The sequence below is a fragment of the Saccopteryx leptura genome, chromosome 2, assembly GCF_036850995.1.
Source record: "Saccopteryx leptura isolate mSacLep1 chromosome 2, mSacLep1_pri_phased_curated, whole genome shotgun sequence".
Lineage (NCBI taxonomy): Eukaryota > Metazoa > Chordata > Mammalia > Chiroptera > Emballonuridae > Saccopteryx > Saccopteryx leptura.
The window spans coordinates 369,274,706-369,290,766 of record NC_089504.1 but is presented as its reverse complement, the minus strand read 5'-3'; the positions used below and the strand labels follow the sequence as shown (position 1 = coordinate 369,290,766).

The 16,061-nt window shown below is 52.3% G+C and overlaps 1 protein-coding gene across 2 annotated transcripts in view; it reads left to right on the top strand.

Annotated features, from left to right (window-relative positions):
- The window catches only part of KIRREL3 (kirre like nephrin family adhesion molecule 3), a 546,205-nt gene that overhangs the window by 439,983 nt on the left and 90,161 nt on the right, over positions 1-16,061 (top strand). For both annotated transcript variants that reach the window (XM_066365207.1, XM_066365206.1), the window contains exon 3: positions 13,988-14,137. In XM_066365207.1, the coding sequence (XP_066221304.1) occupies positions 13,988-14,137 (150 nt within the window). The remainder of the gene's footprint in view (positions 1-13,987; positions 14,138-16,061) is intronic.

Sequence of the window (16,061 nt, the reverse complement as noted above, 5' to 3'; positions counted from 1 at the left end):
TAATGAAGTCCTCTGTTAACATTTTACAGCTTCTTATTTTGTTCTTATTTTCATGAGGCCCAAAGGGAATGAGACTCCTTTAAAGGTAAAATCAGCTCATCTCCCGCCCCCCATCCCCAAGGAAGGTGTGAGCCAGAAGACAGCAAGCCAGGGGGAGGGGGTGGCCCACCTCCAGCCGTGGCCGATCCCAGAGGTGATGCTCTCCACTGGCTGAGCAGGAAGCAAAAGGGAGCTCCATCATTAGCACTTTTTTTTAAAGTATTAATCATTTCCAGAACATCAAACACATCCATGTTCAGGCATGAATACCAAAATGCATTCCAAAGTTGAAAATAATTGTTACTTAGACTTGTTCACAATTTTGGAATGTTCATCATCTTGGATTATCCACACCCTTGCTCCTCTCCATTAACAGCAATAATTGAGTTGATGGTATTTGGGCTCCAAGAGGGGACAAATGCAGGACATGATACTGAGATGATCTTTCAGTTGGGAACAATTCCAGCAGCCATAAGAAGATTCCTCTAGAAACAGCAGGTCATTGTGGTCCCCGGTATAGGGTTAGTGAGTGACACAGAAGAACTTTATACTTCGAGACCAGCCTGCCTCGGCCCCACAGTGCGCCCCGGGTCCCGGGCCTGCCTTTGTACCTGTCAGTGGGACTTGCTGTCATTCGTGGAACACCTAGAGACCATCTGAACTGCACAGGACCCTCTGCATCCTTGAGCATGTCACAGAGGGACCACAGAGTCCACTGCAGCGGGGCAAAGGGCTGGACTCAGTGCCTCCAGCTCCGCTAGCTATGGCCCCACCCAATTCATACACTGGGGCTCCACATGAGATCCCACTGACAGAAGGTTGCATGCACTAAAAAAATATGAAAACTGCTAACCTCACCCAACACCTCCACTGTGCAGTTAAGAAAACCAAGGCACATCCAGAGAGATATAGCAGCTTGACGAGGGCTGCAAGTGACCCATTCCCCCGAGCCTCCCTGCTTGCACACAACAGTGCTCCTCAGAGCTGGACCAGACACGCCTGCAGCTGGAAGGCTGTTAAATGCAGACTCCTTGGCCCAGCTCAGATGCCATCTTGGCACTTCTGGCTCAGAGCCCAGGAAACTGTATTTTTACAAGTTCCCCAGGTGAGTCTTATGCACATGGGAGTTTTAGAATAATTTCCAACTGGTAAGGTCTCTACTAGCATAAAATGATTATTTTAAAATGTTGATTTTTAAAAAATGATGTTTAGGACATGGATCTTGCCCAAGCAGACCAGTGTCCATGGGAGATTTGTTTGTACTTCTCTGTGCCTTGGTTCTATTCTTTCAACCTTAGGGCCCCCCAAAATATGATTTTTTTATAAATCAGAACATGACCATTAAGGCTGGAAGGAAGAGACCTAACAGGTTGCCTGTGCCCTAAACCCTGCCCTTTACAGATGGGGAATCTGAGCTGTAGAGAAGGAAACAGCAAGGACCACAGGCAGAGTCAGCACCAGATTGTAACCTTCTGGGCCTGGGTGCTCACAGTGAGGACACAGCTTCCTGCGCCCATATATTAATAGTATCTCTTATAAAAAACAAACAAACAAACAAACAAAAAACAAGAGACACTAGACATCATGGGTGAGAGGTCTGTGACCCTGCCTCCAGCCTGTCCCAGTGGTCCCCAAGCTGATGCACTCTGGGGCTCTGGCTTTCCATAGCAGATGCCCACAGCCACCTCTCGGGCTGATGATGTCGTTCTGGTCTGTCGTTCTATCACTCACTGCTCTGCTGCACCACTGTCTCTCATGGTGCTCCCACCTCCCTCAACAGCAGCTCAGTGAGCACTTATGCACAAGATTCTGAGACTCTCAGAAAGAAAGGAGTGTAGTCAGGGCCCGTGGCCCACCAGCAGCAGGCCTGAGACACTATGTGGGGTCCCGGCCTTCATGGGCTGCCTACGCGCCTCCCCTCGCCACCCTCCCTGCCATCAGCACAACAGCCCCACTGACCTGGCCTTCCCGCCTGGGTCGGACCCCAGGACAAGCACACAGGCAGGGAGGGATGGGTTCCCTCAGGGGCACCAATGCACAATGTTCCCAGCCACACTGTCAGTGTCTCCCTGGCATCCAGACTTGGCTGAATGATGGAGGGTTACCTCTCTCTGCCACTAATGAGCACAGTATAGGTGCTGGCTGGGGCCACAGGCTGATCATCAGTAGGCAAAGGATTTATAGTGACTTTGGAGTCACCCTGGCTCAGCCAGCCCCATTGCTCTTCATTAACAACCCACACTGTCCACGACAGCCTTAGTGGATTGTGTGTCCTGGGGAGAGACATGTGAGGCCGCGGGGATCATGGGCAGCCCTGGCTCAGCAAGGAACCAAGGTGGGAGAACCGCTGCCCGACAGCCAGCCCCTTACCCAGGGAAAGCTGTCAGGCTCTCCTGTGCAAGCCCAAACAAAACTCCACGCAATTTCTGGAGCATTCGTGGTACTGGCAGGTTTCTCCTCACCTGCATGTCAGAACTAATGCCAATGGCTACAAATGGCAATGCTGCAGTTAAAGTGTTTCCAAGCCTCTCTCCCACAGATGTCTCAGAGAAACAGACAATGAAGAGAAAGCCTATCTTCCACCTTTGCCTGTTCTTCTAGCTTCTCTGTTTGTAATTCTGGTCCCAACCCAAAGGAAGAGACTGGGTTAGATGACTTCTTGCCATCCCAACAGGGCTCTAAGCTTGCACAAAGCTCGGCAAGAGTTAAATGCTCCACCCAAGACAGCTGATTCCAATATTCTGAAGCCTGGAGTCACCATGTCCCTCTTAGATAGTCACATCAATGTCTGTAACTTTCAGTATTTGGAGATGAATTCTCAGGTCAACACCAAATGAAAGAACACATTGTCAAACACCCTCCTGCCTAAGCCATCACGAGTACTCAATATGAGAAGACGGCACCCCTTCTTCCACCAAACACACAGGTCTAACTACATTCATGGCATCTTCTTCAGAGTGATTCGGGGCTCCTCCCCATCAACATATTTACAACTGACTCACTGCCCCCCAAACCTACTCTTCCTGAGACAGAAACGGCTGCTCTAGACACTCACTCTAACTGTCCTGTGGACCAGGGAGAGGGCAGCCTTTATGCCACCACCATCCTCATCTCCTGTTAAGTGCTGCCAAGTCTACCTCTAAATGGCTCCTGAAGTCACGTTCTTCCCACTGAAACAGCATTAGCCTGAGCCCTATGGCAGCAAAAATCTTCCCAATCTGTCTTCCTCCTTCAGAGAATCACCATCATCCATCCACACTGAGGCCACTGCGCTCCCTCTAAAACTCAGACCTGAGCGTGTGGGTCAGAAACCTTTTATGATTTCTCATTAAGAGCAAATGTCTGAGCACACATTCAAGGGCCAACACGGTCAGAGCCAGCACGGTTCCCTAGATCTGCACCCCCCGCACCCGTGCACACACGCCATGTGCCACGCCCACCAGCTCCCCAGCGACAGCGAGACTCACCGTGTGGAGGGCACACGAGGCTCTGTGCACTTCACACAGAATGTCCTATTTTGTTCTCACGAACAACCCAGCAGGCACTGATGACCATCCCCATGGGGACTGAGGTTCAGAGGGACTAAGGAATTTCCCAAGGCCCAGCTGTAATGGCCAAGCCAGGGATCACATCTAGACCATATGGTACCAGTGTCCCAATCCCAGGGACATTCCTCTGTGTCCCCCCATCTTGCTTTCCCTTTGAGGCCAGTGCAGCCGCTCACCCCCTGACACCCCTATCTGTGAGTCCTTCTGCCATTTCCTCAGGGGGAACACCTTCCTCCTCAGGACTTTCTTTACACCTCACTCCGGGCTGATGTTGTAGCGTCTTCCAGCCCATTTCTTGTGTGCAGATTTGCCTTTCCCAGACTCTAAGCTCTTTGTCACAGCAGCTGTGTCAGTCCCTCCTCTGCATCCCACGCCCGGCCAGGGGACCTGGAGACTGTCAGGCGGGACCTGCCCTGCCCGTGGCCACCGTGGCATTCCGCCGGCTGGCACTGACACAGCTACCATTGCACCCTTCGTAGCATCCATCCCACTAGTGGGTCAGTGGGCTAGGACATAACGCCATCATCCCCAACCCTGCTCCCCCATGGAGGTCACATCAGGGCATTCCAGAAATTCCCTAAAGCTCTTTCTCCTGCTTTAGGGGCTGGCCCTGTGCTGAGCAGCAGGCCAATAGCAGAGGCCAAGACTTCCATCCTCCCTGGTCCTCCCCACCACCTGGCATTGTTCTGGCATCAGCGGAGCTGCTGGGCTGTGACTGCCTCCCACCTGTCTGCTTCTCGGAACCAGGGCCGCTTCCCTTCCTCTCATGAGAGACAGTTAGCTTGTGTGGGGAGAAAGCTGGTGGTACATATCCCCACACAGGTATTCCTAAGCTCCCTCAGTTTGGTCACTAATAACAAAGCAGACGGTGGCATGTGAGCCTTTTCCACATGGCTGACTGGGCAGCTCCAGGGGACTAAAGCCAGCTTGGGACCTCGGCCACGGCAGACCTACAGGAGGGCTCAGATCATCACCTCTTTCACCTGCGGAACTCACAGAAGAAGCGAGTTCTAAGCAGTCCCACTTCCAATCCATTTGCAAAGCCTCCTCTTGCATCGGGACCCCCCACCACCACCATGACAGGCACAGCTGTGGCCCCAGGTGTAAGAGTCCCGGGCTCGGGAAAGATGTGCAGAGAGTGAGGAGAAGAACAGCCCTTTAGGGGACCCCTGCATGCCAGCGTCATTCGCACATAAGGACACTCATCCTCACAGCAGCTTTGCAAAGGAAGTGTGGCACCCCCATTGTAGGTGGGGAAACTGAGGCTGTGTGCCATAAGGAATGTGCTCCGGGGGCACTGCTAGCGATAGGGCCAGAGTTCCTTCCTAGGCCTGCCTGGCCCTGTGCTTTCCACTGTCCACGCCCCAGGCCCCGGCAGGTGACCCTCCAGCTAGGTATTCAAAATGTGTACCTGAGGTCACTCACCCTCAAGCCTTTGCCGGCAGTTCTTCCTACCCCAGAATGCTGTCTCTGCCGCCACATCCCTTATATCGGGATCCCTCCTCCAGGAAGCCTCTGTGTCCTCCCCTCAACCGCCGTGCTTGCAGCAGGCCTGTCTTAAACCCCAGAACTTAATATGACCTCAGAGTCTAGTGCCTGTGCTCAAGGTTGGCCATTCACAGACTCAACACATTTCCTTGACTGTCCTGAGACTGAGGCAGGCAGGATGTCAGTGGGGTCATCCACATTTAGGCACAGGGGACACAGTGGATGCTTCCCCAGGGCACTGGAGAGGTTCTTACTGCACCTGCTCCTGGATCAATAGGCAGCCTCAGGCTATCACACAGCATCTCTGGGCCCCATTCCCTCCCTCTCAAGGGACAGCAAGGGTGGCCAAGCCCATGTGTTTGCTGAGCACTGGGCTCCTTAGAAGCCAGGACAGGCAATCCAGGTGGCCATGATGTTCCCGTCCAGATCTGGCTTAGATTAACCAGAAGGGCAGTGGTCAGCTCCCCTCAACCTGTTGCTGGAGCAAAGGCCTGGCCAAAGTGCCCAGCCCGAGAGGATGGGGAGGAGAGGGAGCACACCCACACCCCCTCCTGACCGTCTCCTCTCTGGCCGCCGAGCACGGACTGACAGGGGAACTGCAGAGGGACTGGGGACACCTGAGCATGGGTCGGCGTCAGCCGCCCTGCTCCCGCACCGGGTACCAGGGACGAGTTTGTGCTGAGGTCTCTCTCCTGTTACACTAACCCCAAATTCCCATGCACTTTGTCCTGGCCCACCCTGACCCTCTCGTCACCACCGTGGAGCTACCTGACCACCAGATCAGTGGCTGTGGAGAGGCTCAAACACATATGCCATGCCTGACCTGTGGTGGCGCAGTGGATAATGCGTCGACCTGGAAATGCTGAGGTCGCCGGTTCGAAACCCTGGGCTTGCCTGGTCAAGGCACATATGGGAGTTGATGCTTCCAGTTCCTCCCCCCTTCTCTCTCTCTGTCTCTCTCTCTCTCCCTCTCTCTCTCCTCTCTAAAAATGAATAAAGAAAAATAAATAAATAAATAAATAAATAAATAAATAAATAATAAAAAATAAAAAAAATAAAAAACACATATGCCTTCAGGAGTAGCAAGAGACTTGGGACACAACAGTACCAGAATGTATCCCCAAAAGCCCTGGGGCTGACAGTTGTGGGTGGCAGGGGTGTCTGCACACCATGGCTCCTCTGAGCCTAGCATAGAACCCTGAGCACCATGGGCATGGGGCCCTTGGGCCTTCTTCCCACCTGTTTCACCCGCACATGCGCGCACGCGCGCGCACACACACACACACACACAGCCAGGGTCAGGCCAGAGCACCAAGGGCTCCTGGGACCTTAAAGATGGTCCAGACCAGTCCCCTCCCAAGGTCTCCTGGAGGAATGACAGTAGAGTGAGGCCTTGGTCTTCTCAGCATACATTTTAGTCTCAAAAAAAAATTCATCCCCAAAATTGTAAACCAGAGGCTTTCAGACATTCTGTGAACAAAAGAGTTTGTTCAAGCAAAAGCTTAAGTGGTTGACAAGGAATAGAAGCAGAAAAGGTCTGGCTGGAGGAGGGGTGGGCCACGAACCCAGTTCATTCAGCTCCACAAGCGCATGCACGCGCGCGCGCGCGCGCACACACACACACACACACACACACACACACATACACACACACACACCAGCCAGGCCCTTGGAACACTGCTGTAAAATCACTCTGGCCCTTATTATCTCAGCCTTCCATAGCAAAATGCCTCTTCCCTCCCCAGAAAATAACTGAGAATTGAAGGGTGACCTCGGATCGGGGCCCGGAGATGTGTGAGTTCATAGAGACTCATGGGGTCTTCAGCCTTCTAAATGTCTCACTAGAAGACAAAGGGGACCTCCCAGAGACAAATGGTGATGGTTCAGTCCATGCTAATGTGTGCCACAAGTCCCCCAAAGGAGACCAAGGGAGGGGCCACGTGGTCAGAGCTGGGAGGGGTGGCCCGTCAGGGAGCCTGGTTGGCTGATGGAGATGACGGAGGGAGTGAGGGGGTGGGATCTAGGGGGTACATTTGAGAAAAGAGTCCAGAGAGGTCCTGAGGAGGAAGAGGTTGAGCTGCTCTGCTCTGAGCAGAGAACAGAGGGACAGGGAACGGCTGGCGGGAGGGCCAGACTCCCAGCTCCCGGATGCGGGGGTGGGGGAAGTAGCTCTGCCCGGGACAGGAGCCCTCCAGGGGCTTCCTGACGCCCACCTCCCCCAGCCCTCTCTCTGGGCCAGGCTGCACCTGCACCTGTCCCTTTCAGCACTGAAAAGCTGAAAGTCCTCTACCACCGGCCACCACCACCCCTACTGCTTCTCCCAGTCGCCGATCACCCGCGCCTGCCTTGCCCCTGCCCTCCTGTCTCAGAGCTCCCCACGTGGGCTACACACCTGGCTCATCACCCTCCTCTTTCCCCTTCCAGCCAGAAACAGCCCCTGCTTCCTGCAGTTTGGAGAGAATGCTCCAAATTTTCCACCTGCTCAGCACTTTTGCCTCCAGCTCCTCAGCTGCGGAGCAGGTGGACCGGAGAGCACCTCGGACCTGAGGGTCTCCTCTGAGCTCAGCGGGAAGGAGCAGCCGCCTCCCCACATCGCTGCTGCAAAGGCCACTTGGCGTCAGTGAGATGCTCCCTTGCCCTGCACAGGCCTTGCAGCCTGGGCGTGCAGGGAGATGCACCAGCTGTGGGCAGTCATTTCGGGGCTTCGAAAGCTAATGGGACCCTAGCTCTGCAAGCCCCTTCCTCCCTGGGAAGCAAACAGGAAAGTGTGCCCGCGGTCATGACTAGGAGAACATTCCACTCTAGGTGACCACCAAGTGTGAGGGCACTCCAAGTACATTTCCACCCCGCCTGCCCCTTCACAGTGCCCTCAATCCTCTTCTTTTCAAAGACTGGGCTGGCGATCTCAGGCAGGCTCTGTGAGTTACCAGGGGCTGAGAACTGTAATAAAGGACCTTAGGCTGCGGCTCTGAAGTAGGACAGCTGGGCCTGATGTCCCTGCTCCATTGCTCAGTGCCCTGGGCCCCTAGACAGCCTCACCTTCACATGGGTTTGATATAGTCCCATCCCGTAGGAGAAAAGTCAATCATATAACCATGTAAAGCTCGTAAAACATGTTTACATTCGATGAGTTAGCTATTGAATCTGTAATAATAAAATTATTATTTATAAAGTATATTTATATAATTTTATATAAATATAAATTGATTTATATTTATAAAATAATATTATACCTAGTTATACAATACATACATAACATAGTTATTATGTAATGGCTGTTTATAGATATAATAATAAGTATCATACCTCTTTCTTCCATACCCCGCCATGGTAGCCAGCACGGGGCTTCTCCCTGAACCCTAACTGGTGCTGTTGACAGCTAGCTGGAGGAGGCTATGTAAACTTAGTGAAGAACCAAGAAATTGCTTTTCACTCCAAAGATTCTCTTCCTCTCTTTAGATGCTCTGAGGGGGCTGCATGGTTGGTGGGGTAAGTGCTTGTTTGAAAATCAAAATAAGGTTTCAGGTCCTTAATTCAATAGCTAACATGTCAAGAAAACAGGATTTGCACTTGGGTTTGAATTACACCTGGGCCCACTGCATGACCTTGAATTACATCTGGGTTTACAAAGTGACCTTGAATTATACCTGGGCCCACTGTGTGACCTTGAGTTATAATTGGGCCCGCTGCATGACCTTGAGTTACACCTGGGCCCGCTGCATGACCTTGAGTTACACCTGGGCCCATTACATGACCTTAAATTACACCTAGGTTTATAATGTGACCAAGAATTACACCTGGGCCCACTCTGTGAACTTGGTCATGTCATTTTATTTCTAGGAGCCTCAGTTCATCTGTAACTTCTGTGTAATAACAGCTAACTGGCACTGTAGTTACAGTCAAAGGCCTGGCACAAAGTAGGTTCTCATGAGTAACTCAGTTATCTTTGTACTGTAAGGCCCAACTCCCTGAGACTCTAGCCCAGGGGTCCCCAAACTTTTTACACAGGGGGCCAGTTCACTGTCCCTCAGACCGTTGGAGGGCCAGACTATAAAAAAACTATGAACAAATCCCTATGCACACTGCACATATCTTATTTTAAAGTAAAAAAACAAAATGAGAACAAATTCAATATTTAAAATAAAGAACAAGTAAATTTAAATCAACAAACTGACCAGTATTTCAATGGGAACTATGCTCCTCTCACTGACCACCAATGAAAGAGGTGCCCCTTCCAGGAGTGCGGCAGGGCCGGATAAATGGCCTCAGGGGGCCACATGCAGCCCGCGGGGCCATAGTTTGGGGACCCCTGCCCCTCTCCTGTATTTCTCACTTACTACCTGCTTTCTAATCAGCAGTTTACAATGTAAATACAAGTCTCTTACAGTAACCACAGATTCCAGGAGCAACTAGAGCAGGTGAGCTCCACCTAGCACAGGCCACTAAACAGATGCAGTCTCTGCTCGCCCCTGGGCAAGGAGATGAGAAGGCAAGATGGAAGCCACAGTGCGGCCCCACCCTCAAGGGGTTTACCCTATGTTTCTTTTCTACTTTTGTTTCTTGGCGTCTAATATATATGTAGTAGGTGCTCAACAAAGTTTTGAAGAAATTAAAGGAGATGAGGAGAAAAACAGGGCATGAGCAGGAGAGAGAGAGAGGGAATGAAGATCCTGTCCAGGGGGCAAGTGGTACCGAGAGGTGCAGGCAGAGGTCAAGGTCAGGGGCAGAGCTGGCCCTTCGGTGACATCAGGGCGGGTTAGGGTGGCCAATGGGAGGACTGCATTCCAGGATGCTGGAACGGCCAGGACCCAGGTCACTTCAGGGGTGCTGCTGAGCACCCAGGAAGAAGGGGCCAGATCTTGGAGAAGCTCGTAAGCCAGGATAGAGGGTCCGGTGCTGTCCGCAGACACTGCAGAGCCATTAGAGTCTCTACCTCGGAAGAGGGGAGAAACACGAGGAAAGTGGCAGTTTTAAAAGAAAAACGCAGGGCAGTCGCTGAAAGCACTCCTAGCTCTAAGCACCCAGGTTGAGGCAATGAGGGCCTAGACTTTGGGTCGTGCAGTAGGACTGGAGAGGAAAGGGCGAGTCTGGGAGGTGTGAGGAAAGAAGCCTGGGCCAGACTTGGTGATGAGACAGATTTAAAAAAAAAAAAAAAAAAGGCACGAAAAGGAAGGCAACACCGACTGCCAGGCTTCACACCAGGAGCACATCATGGGACAAAATGGGAAACTGAGGCAGAAAACCTGGGACAGATGGTGCAAGGTGTGTTGAGTCTACAGTGAGAAAGGACCTAGTCAGTGCAGCACAGACTCTGAGAGCAGGTCCAAGTTGTCCAGGGCTGGGGTGGAGGCACCACCAACATAAGCTCCTAGAGCAGTCGTCCCCAAACTACTGCCTGCAGGCTGCATGGCATTTATCCGCCCCCCCCCCCCCCGCACTTCTGGAAGGGGCACCTCTTTCATTGGTGGTCAGTGAGAGGAGCACTGTATGTGGCGGCCCTCCAACGGTCTGAGGGACAGTGAACTGGCCCCTTGTATAAAAAGTTTGGGGACCCCTGTCCTAGAGGAAGGGACCAGATCAGTCTTCTGTTTCTCACATGACAGTGCAAAGCCTACCTCAGAGTGGGTCTCAATAAATGTGTATTGAGTCAAGAAAAGTTCTCAAAGGTCTTCCTGTCTATGTAATATAATACCCAGCAGGTTCTAGAAACTGGCCCCAGGCTCATTCAAATGTAGGAAGCAATGGGGAATAGGAAACAAGGAGGGAGGGAATGAGTTGAGGGCATTCTCTCTGGCCAGGCCTACCTGGGCTTGCATGCTGTGCTCCCAGGGCTCCTGAGCTGGAAGGAGGGGCCTCAGGTCTGCCTGGTGATGGAGGTGGGCCCAGCCCCGCCCCTCCCCACACACAGCATCTCCGCTGTATCTGCTCTAGAGAGCGACACTGATTATGATTCTGTCTGGATAAGCATCTCACTGATTTTTTTTAAAAAGAAATATTTTTAGTGTCTTGTATTTAATATGCAAAACAAATTAGACAGAAAAAGAAAATTTTCAATTAAAGCACTAACCATTACCTCCCCAAAAATAATTTGCAAATTATGTCTTTTGGGTGGTTTAGGAAACTATGCTGTGTGTCCGTCTCCTCCCAGAAACATGTGTTCATAGAAACTGAGGGGACCCAAACCCACACAAAGTGACACCAAACTTCTCTCTGCACCTGCTGAGGGGGTCAGGTCTGGAGACTGTCCTCCGTTTGGCCCCACCCTGCCCTTCCCTAGTCCAGGCTCCCTTCTGCAGGACCAGGACCTGTCCTGTTTGGGGGGCTCTTCTGTCTGCTCCAACTCCTGGCTCTGAGACACCTTCCAAAGGGAAAAAGTGGCGGCCCAGGGCCCACCGCCAAGGCCTGCCCCACAGCACACTCCTCCAGCCTGCGCCTTCCCTCAGGGCCTGGCAGCCATGGGGCCCTCTCCCGCAGGACACACCACCACTGGGGTATCTCCCGGGCATCTCCCGGGCAACAGCCCGCCACTCATGTCAGCATGGACGCCTTCTGTGCCCAGCTCTCTGGTTACACTCACCAGCACCAAGAAGACATGGGGTGGGGCCAGAGACCCACGGGACAGCTCGTCACCACAGGGTGCCCATTAACAGACATTGCTGAGGCCTCGACACCATTTTGTTTAGGACCTTGTCACTCTCACCTCTCAGCGTCGCGTTGACAGCCTCAGAATGCTCTGATCACACACTCTGGCAGCCATTGTGCTGTCTGGACACTGTCCTTCCCACAGAAAAAATTTGGGGATAAAAGAATGAGCTGAGCAATCATCATCAAAGCCGAGAGAAGAGCCTCCCCAAGGACCGTTCTCTCCCGCCCCCTGCCCTGCTGCTCCCCTCTCACCAGCGCCACCCCTCCGCCCCCCCCTCCCCTCCAGCCCAGTCTCTTGCTCTCCTCACCTCCGGCCTCTAAGCCCCTCCTAATCCTCCCCCATTTCCTTTCTGCTCTTCATCTCTTCTTTCCTTCTCTCTCTTGTTTGGGTGCCAGAAACAGTCTAAGGACAACAGAGAAACTGAAGAGACAGAGAGGAAAAAAACCCACCATACCTAGCTGATTAAAATGTCCTAATGAAATCTAATTTGTAAAGCTCAAATCAGAATAAAAAGTGTTATCCCACAATTCAGGGCCAATGTGATTGTCAGTGAGACTCCTCAGAGGTCCAGCCAAGATCTCACCAGGTTGGAGACTCAGCTGCGGGCCGCCCGCTGTGGACCCCCACCGCGGACACCTGCACGTGGACTGTCCCTCCTCTTGGAGCTCTGCCGGCATGCTGCCACCACCCTGCCCCAATGGAGCTACACCAGTCACTCCCTTCTCAGGGCTACCTGCTGCTGAGCGCTCGGCTCGGTGATCTGAGCCTGGGACTTTGTGTCCCCAAAACGAGCAACAACCCGTGCCTAGGACCTCTGTGGCCATCCTGACTCTTCCAGGTGGGGGAGGACAGGCCTGCCCCCCAGGTCTGGTTCTCCCGAGTTGTATGTCTGTATCTGCAGAACAGGGTGTGGGAAAGGAGGGATCAGAAGTCAGTGGACCCTAGGTCAAACCCCTGTTCCACCCCTAAGTTGTATGACCTTAGGCAGGTTACTTGGCCTATCTGATGCTGGTCTCTCCGCCATCACATGGGGCTATTCCTGCCCTGAAGTGTAACCATAGGTTACAGGAGGAAGAGCATGTGAAGCATGGTAGCACTGTGGGCAGGAGCTCAATAAAGATCACTTCCTTGTTGTCCATTCAGCTGTGGCCTCCTGGGAACACGGTCACGGCACCCTCTGCAGCAACCCTCCGGGACCAGGCTTAGGGATCTGCACTCGCTCAGCACATGAGAAAGTAGTCTTTGGAGCCAAAGAGTCTTGTGTTCACAGCCCTAGTCCTGCCCCTAGATGCACCCTGGACAGTTTAGTTAGCCGGTGCCATTCCAGTTCCTAAGCCCCTGGGACATGGGTCTGTGCTGTCCACCGTGGGGGCTGCACCCTCATGGGGAGGCACCGTGAGCACCTGCTACGCGAGCGACAACCACACAGCCTGTGACTATCTCTCGCTCTTTCGCCTCCTTATGCCTCATCTGGAAAATGAAAATAAAGTTGTACATACCTCATAGGTTGGTGTGAGAAGGAAAATAGTAACGAGCTAATATTTTAAATCTTAGAACAATGCGTGGCATGTTGTGTTTGTTTAATAAAATATAAACTAGCATAGATGGCTCAGTGCCATCTCACTTTGAAGTATATATACATGGGGGGTCACAGTGGTAGTGAGGCTGGAGGTGGGTCTGCTGCAGAAACAAAAGGGGCAGGCCGGGTGTATGGAGAGGAGACCTGCTCCCTCAGGCCGAGCCCTCCGCCATGCGGTGCCACCACTCACCCTGCTGAATTCTGCCTCAGGCCCAACCCTGAGCCGCTAAAACAAAAATAGTGTTCCTTGGATTCTCAGGTTTAAGCAAAGCACAGCACTCCCCACACCCGCTGTCTTCTTGAGGCACACCCCACGCAGAACGCTGGCAGCTGGGGTCTCTGCCCCGCCTCTGCGCTGTTGTGGAAGTGGGTACAGCACAGGGTGTTGAGGGGACGTTAGCCAAATGGAAAAGGAGAAGCATGTTGGGGGAGGACAGCTGGACCACAGTGTGAGTGCAGGGAGGCTGGGGGTCAATGAGGCTGCGGTGTGGACCTCGCTTCTGAAAGCAGGGCATGAAGCCGGGGCAGTGAGGAAGCTGCCACCGGGCCCCGGGCAGGACGGGGTGCTCTGCGGTGGGCCAGCCTTGTCCCCTGGCCCAGCCTGGGCTCTGCTCCCGGGACTTGAGGAGGAGCCCTCCAGGCACTGCTCCCTGCAGTAGCTGACTGCTGTGCTTGTCTCCTTCCTAGGCCAAGTGTACACCTTCAGCCAGCAGCCCCAGGACCAGGCCGTGGTGTCGGGGCAGCCGGTGACCCTGCTCTGTGCCATCCCGGAATATGATGGCTTCGTTCTGTGGATCAAAGACGGCTTGGCTCTGGGTGTGGGCAGGGACCTCTCAAGTGAGTACCCCAGGTCTCCCCAGGAAGGCCTGGAGCCCCTCCCCACCTTACCCCCCACCCACCCTCCTAGGGACCGCCATCTCCAGCTCTAGTGTGGTCCCAAAGGCAGAGTCAGGCCAGGTGAGCCCTGGGTCCAGGATCCAGAGGACTTTGAAGACCCCTCTGACAAATGGTACTGAACTACCACTAACCCCTCTATTCTGGTGGCCGGTCCTATACCTACACAATGTTGCCCTGGAGGGTCTATTCCAAAATCAACCAGGATGCGTGTGAAGTTGGGTTTCCAGAGGGGATGGGTTCTTGTTTCTCAGTCCAAAATACATTTCCACTTAAGTCACAGCCTGGTCCTTGCCACCCATCGAGGGGAGACAAATAGATTAAAAACTCACAAAGAAACCTAGAGATTTTAGGGGCCACCATGTGATGAGAAGAAAAGAAAAATGTGATAGAAATACAGTCCAAACCTTGTTCAGCCCACCCAGACTGATATTCATCAAAGATGCATGGGTGGGCTCCTGAGGCCGCTGATGGCTGGCACCTGAGCTCCCTGGTTGGCATCATGCCCTGTCATCTGTTAACTATTGTGAATGTCGATCTTTAAGCCCATAGAGATGTCTTTCTAATCCAGCCTCTCCTCCAGGAGGGGGAAAAAATGGAACCAGCCTTCTGGTCACTCCCCATTCATCATTACTCCGCTCCCCTGGGAGGGGAGGCATGTGACTGTTTGCTAGGCTTAGTATAAACTGTAAAATTCAGGACAAGAGATCTGAGTGTCCCTGCAATTGGGGAGTGGCTGACAGTAGAGGAGGAGAGAAAAATGTGTATTCAACTGAGAAGTAGCTTTGCCTCTCATGGTGTACGCTACAAGAAAGTAAAAATCGAAGTGCACTCTGCAACATGATGGTTGGGGAATTAATATTTTAAAAGTGAGTTATGTCTTGCCAAAAATGTATATTGAAACATTATAGCGATGGTCAATAGCAATCGCAGGATTTGAGTGCTATCGCCCAACTGAGCATAGATGAAATACACAATAATATCTCCAAAATATATGGTGCTGTCATAAAATGAAAGTATTCTGGGAACCATCCATGTTCAGGGACTCTGAACTCCCACCTTAGAGAAACCAGGGGAAGGATATGACCTTCTCAGATCAGAAGCACCCGGGCTCTGCAGGTCTCTGAGCTTGGCCCAGTGTTTTTGCTAGTTAAGGAGACTCTTAGGGTTCCCTGTCAATGATTTTCAGCCTTCAGTCAGGAGCTGTGTTCTTGTTAAGTCAGTGGCCAAGAGGAGACCCCAGGTCAGCAGGGATGGTTCATAGACTAGTCCTCACTGCATAGATCATTGAGCTCCTGGCACCCACGTCCATGAGGGCTTTCTGGCATCCATGGTTGGGCCGTGCACAGTGCTGACAGGCAATGGGCTCTTGGGAAATGGAGTCTGCTTCCTCTCCAACCCAAATCCGGTAAAGAAAAGAGGCTGTCCCCCTCCTCACAGAGCCATGTTCTCAAATTCCTGATAAAGTGCTTCCTCCGTAGTTGATCACTTGTCCCCAAAGTAGCATCATGACAATAATGACAGACATTCACATGCCCAATAAAGACTAAAGAGAAAGTGAGAGTAAGAGATCTCAATAAAATTCAGCAAGTATTTGCAGAGCACTTACTACCACACCAATTTTCCTGTGGGGAAACTGAGGCTCGGTCTTGTGGGACTTCCCCTTGCTACAGCCTGCATTCAGTCTACCAGCAATGAGGCCCTACCTGGAGACCTCCCTGTCTTCCTGGTCATCACAGCTAGAAAAAGAACAGTCAAAGAAAGCGATTTAAAAAATATACTCCCTTATATTGATAGGACCTTTTTCTTCTAAGAAACTCAGACACTCTCCCTAAATCTACAATAATCCACAGGAATAAAAAAAAAA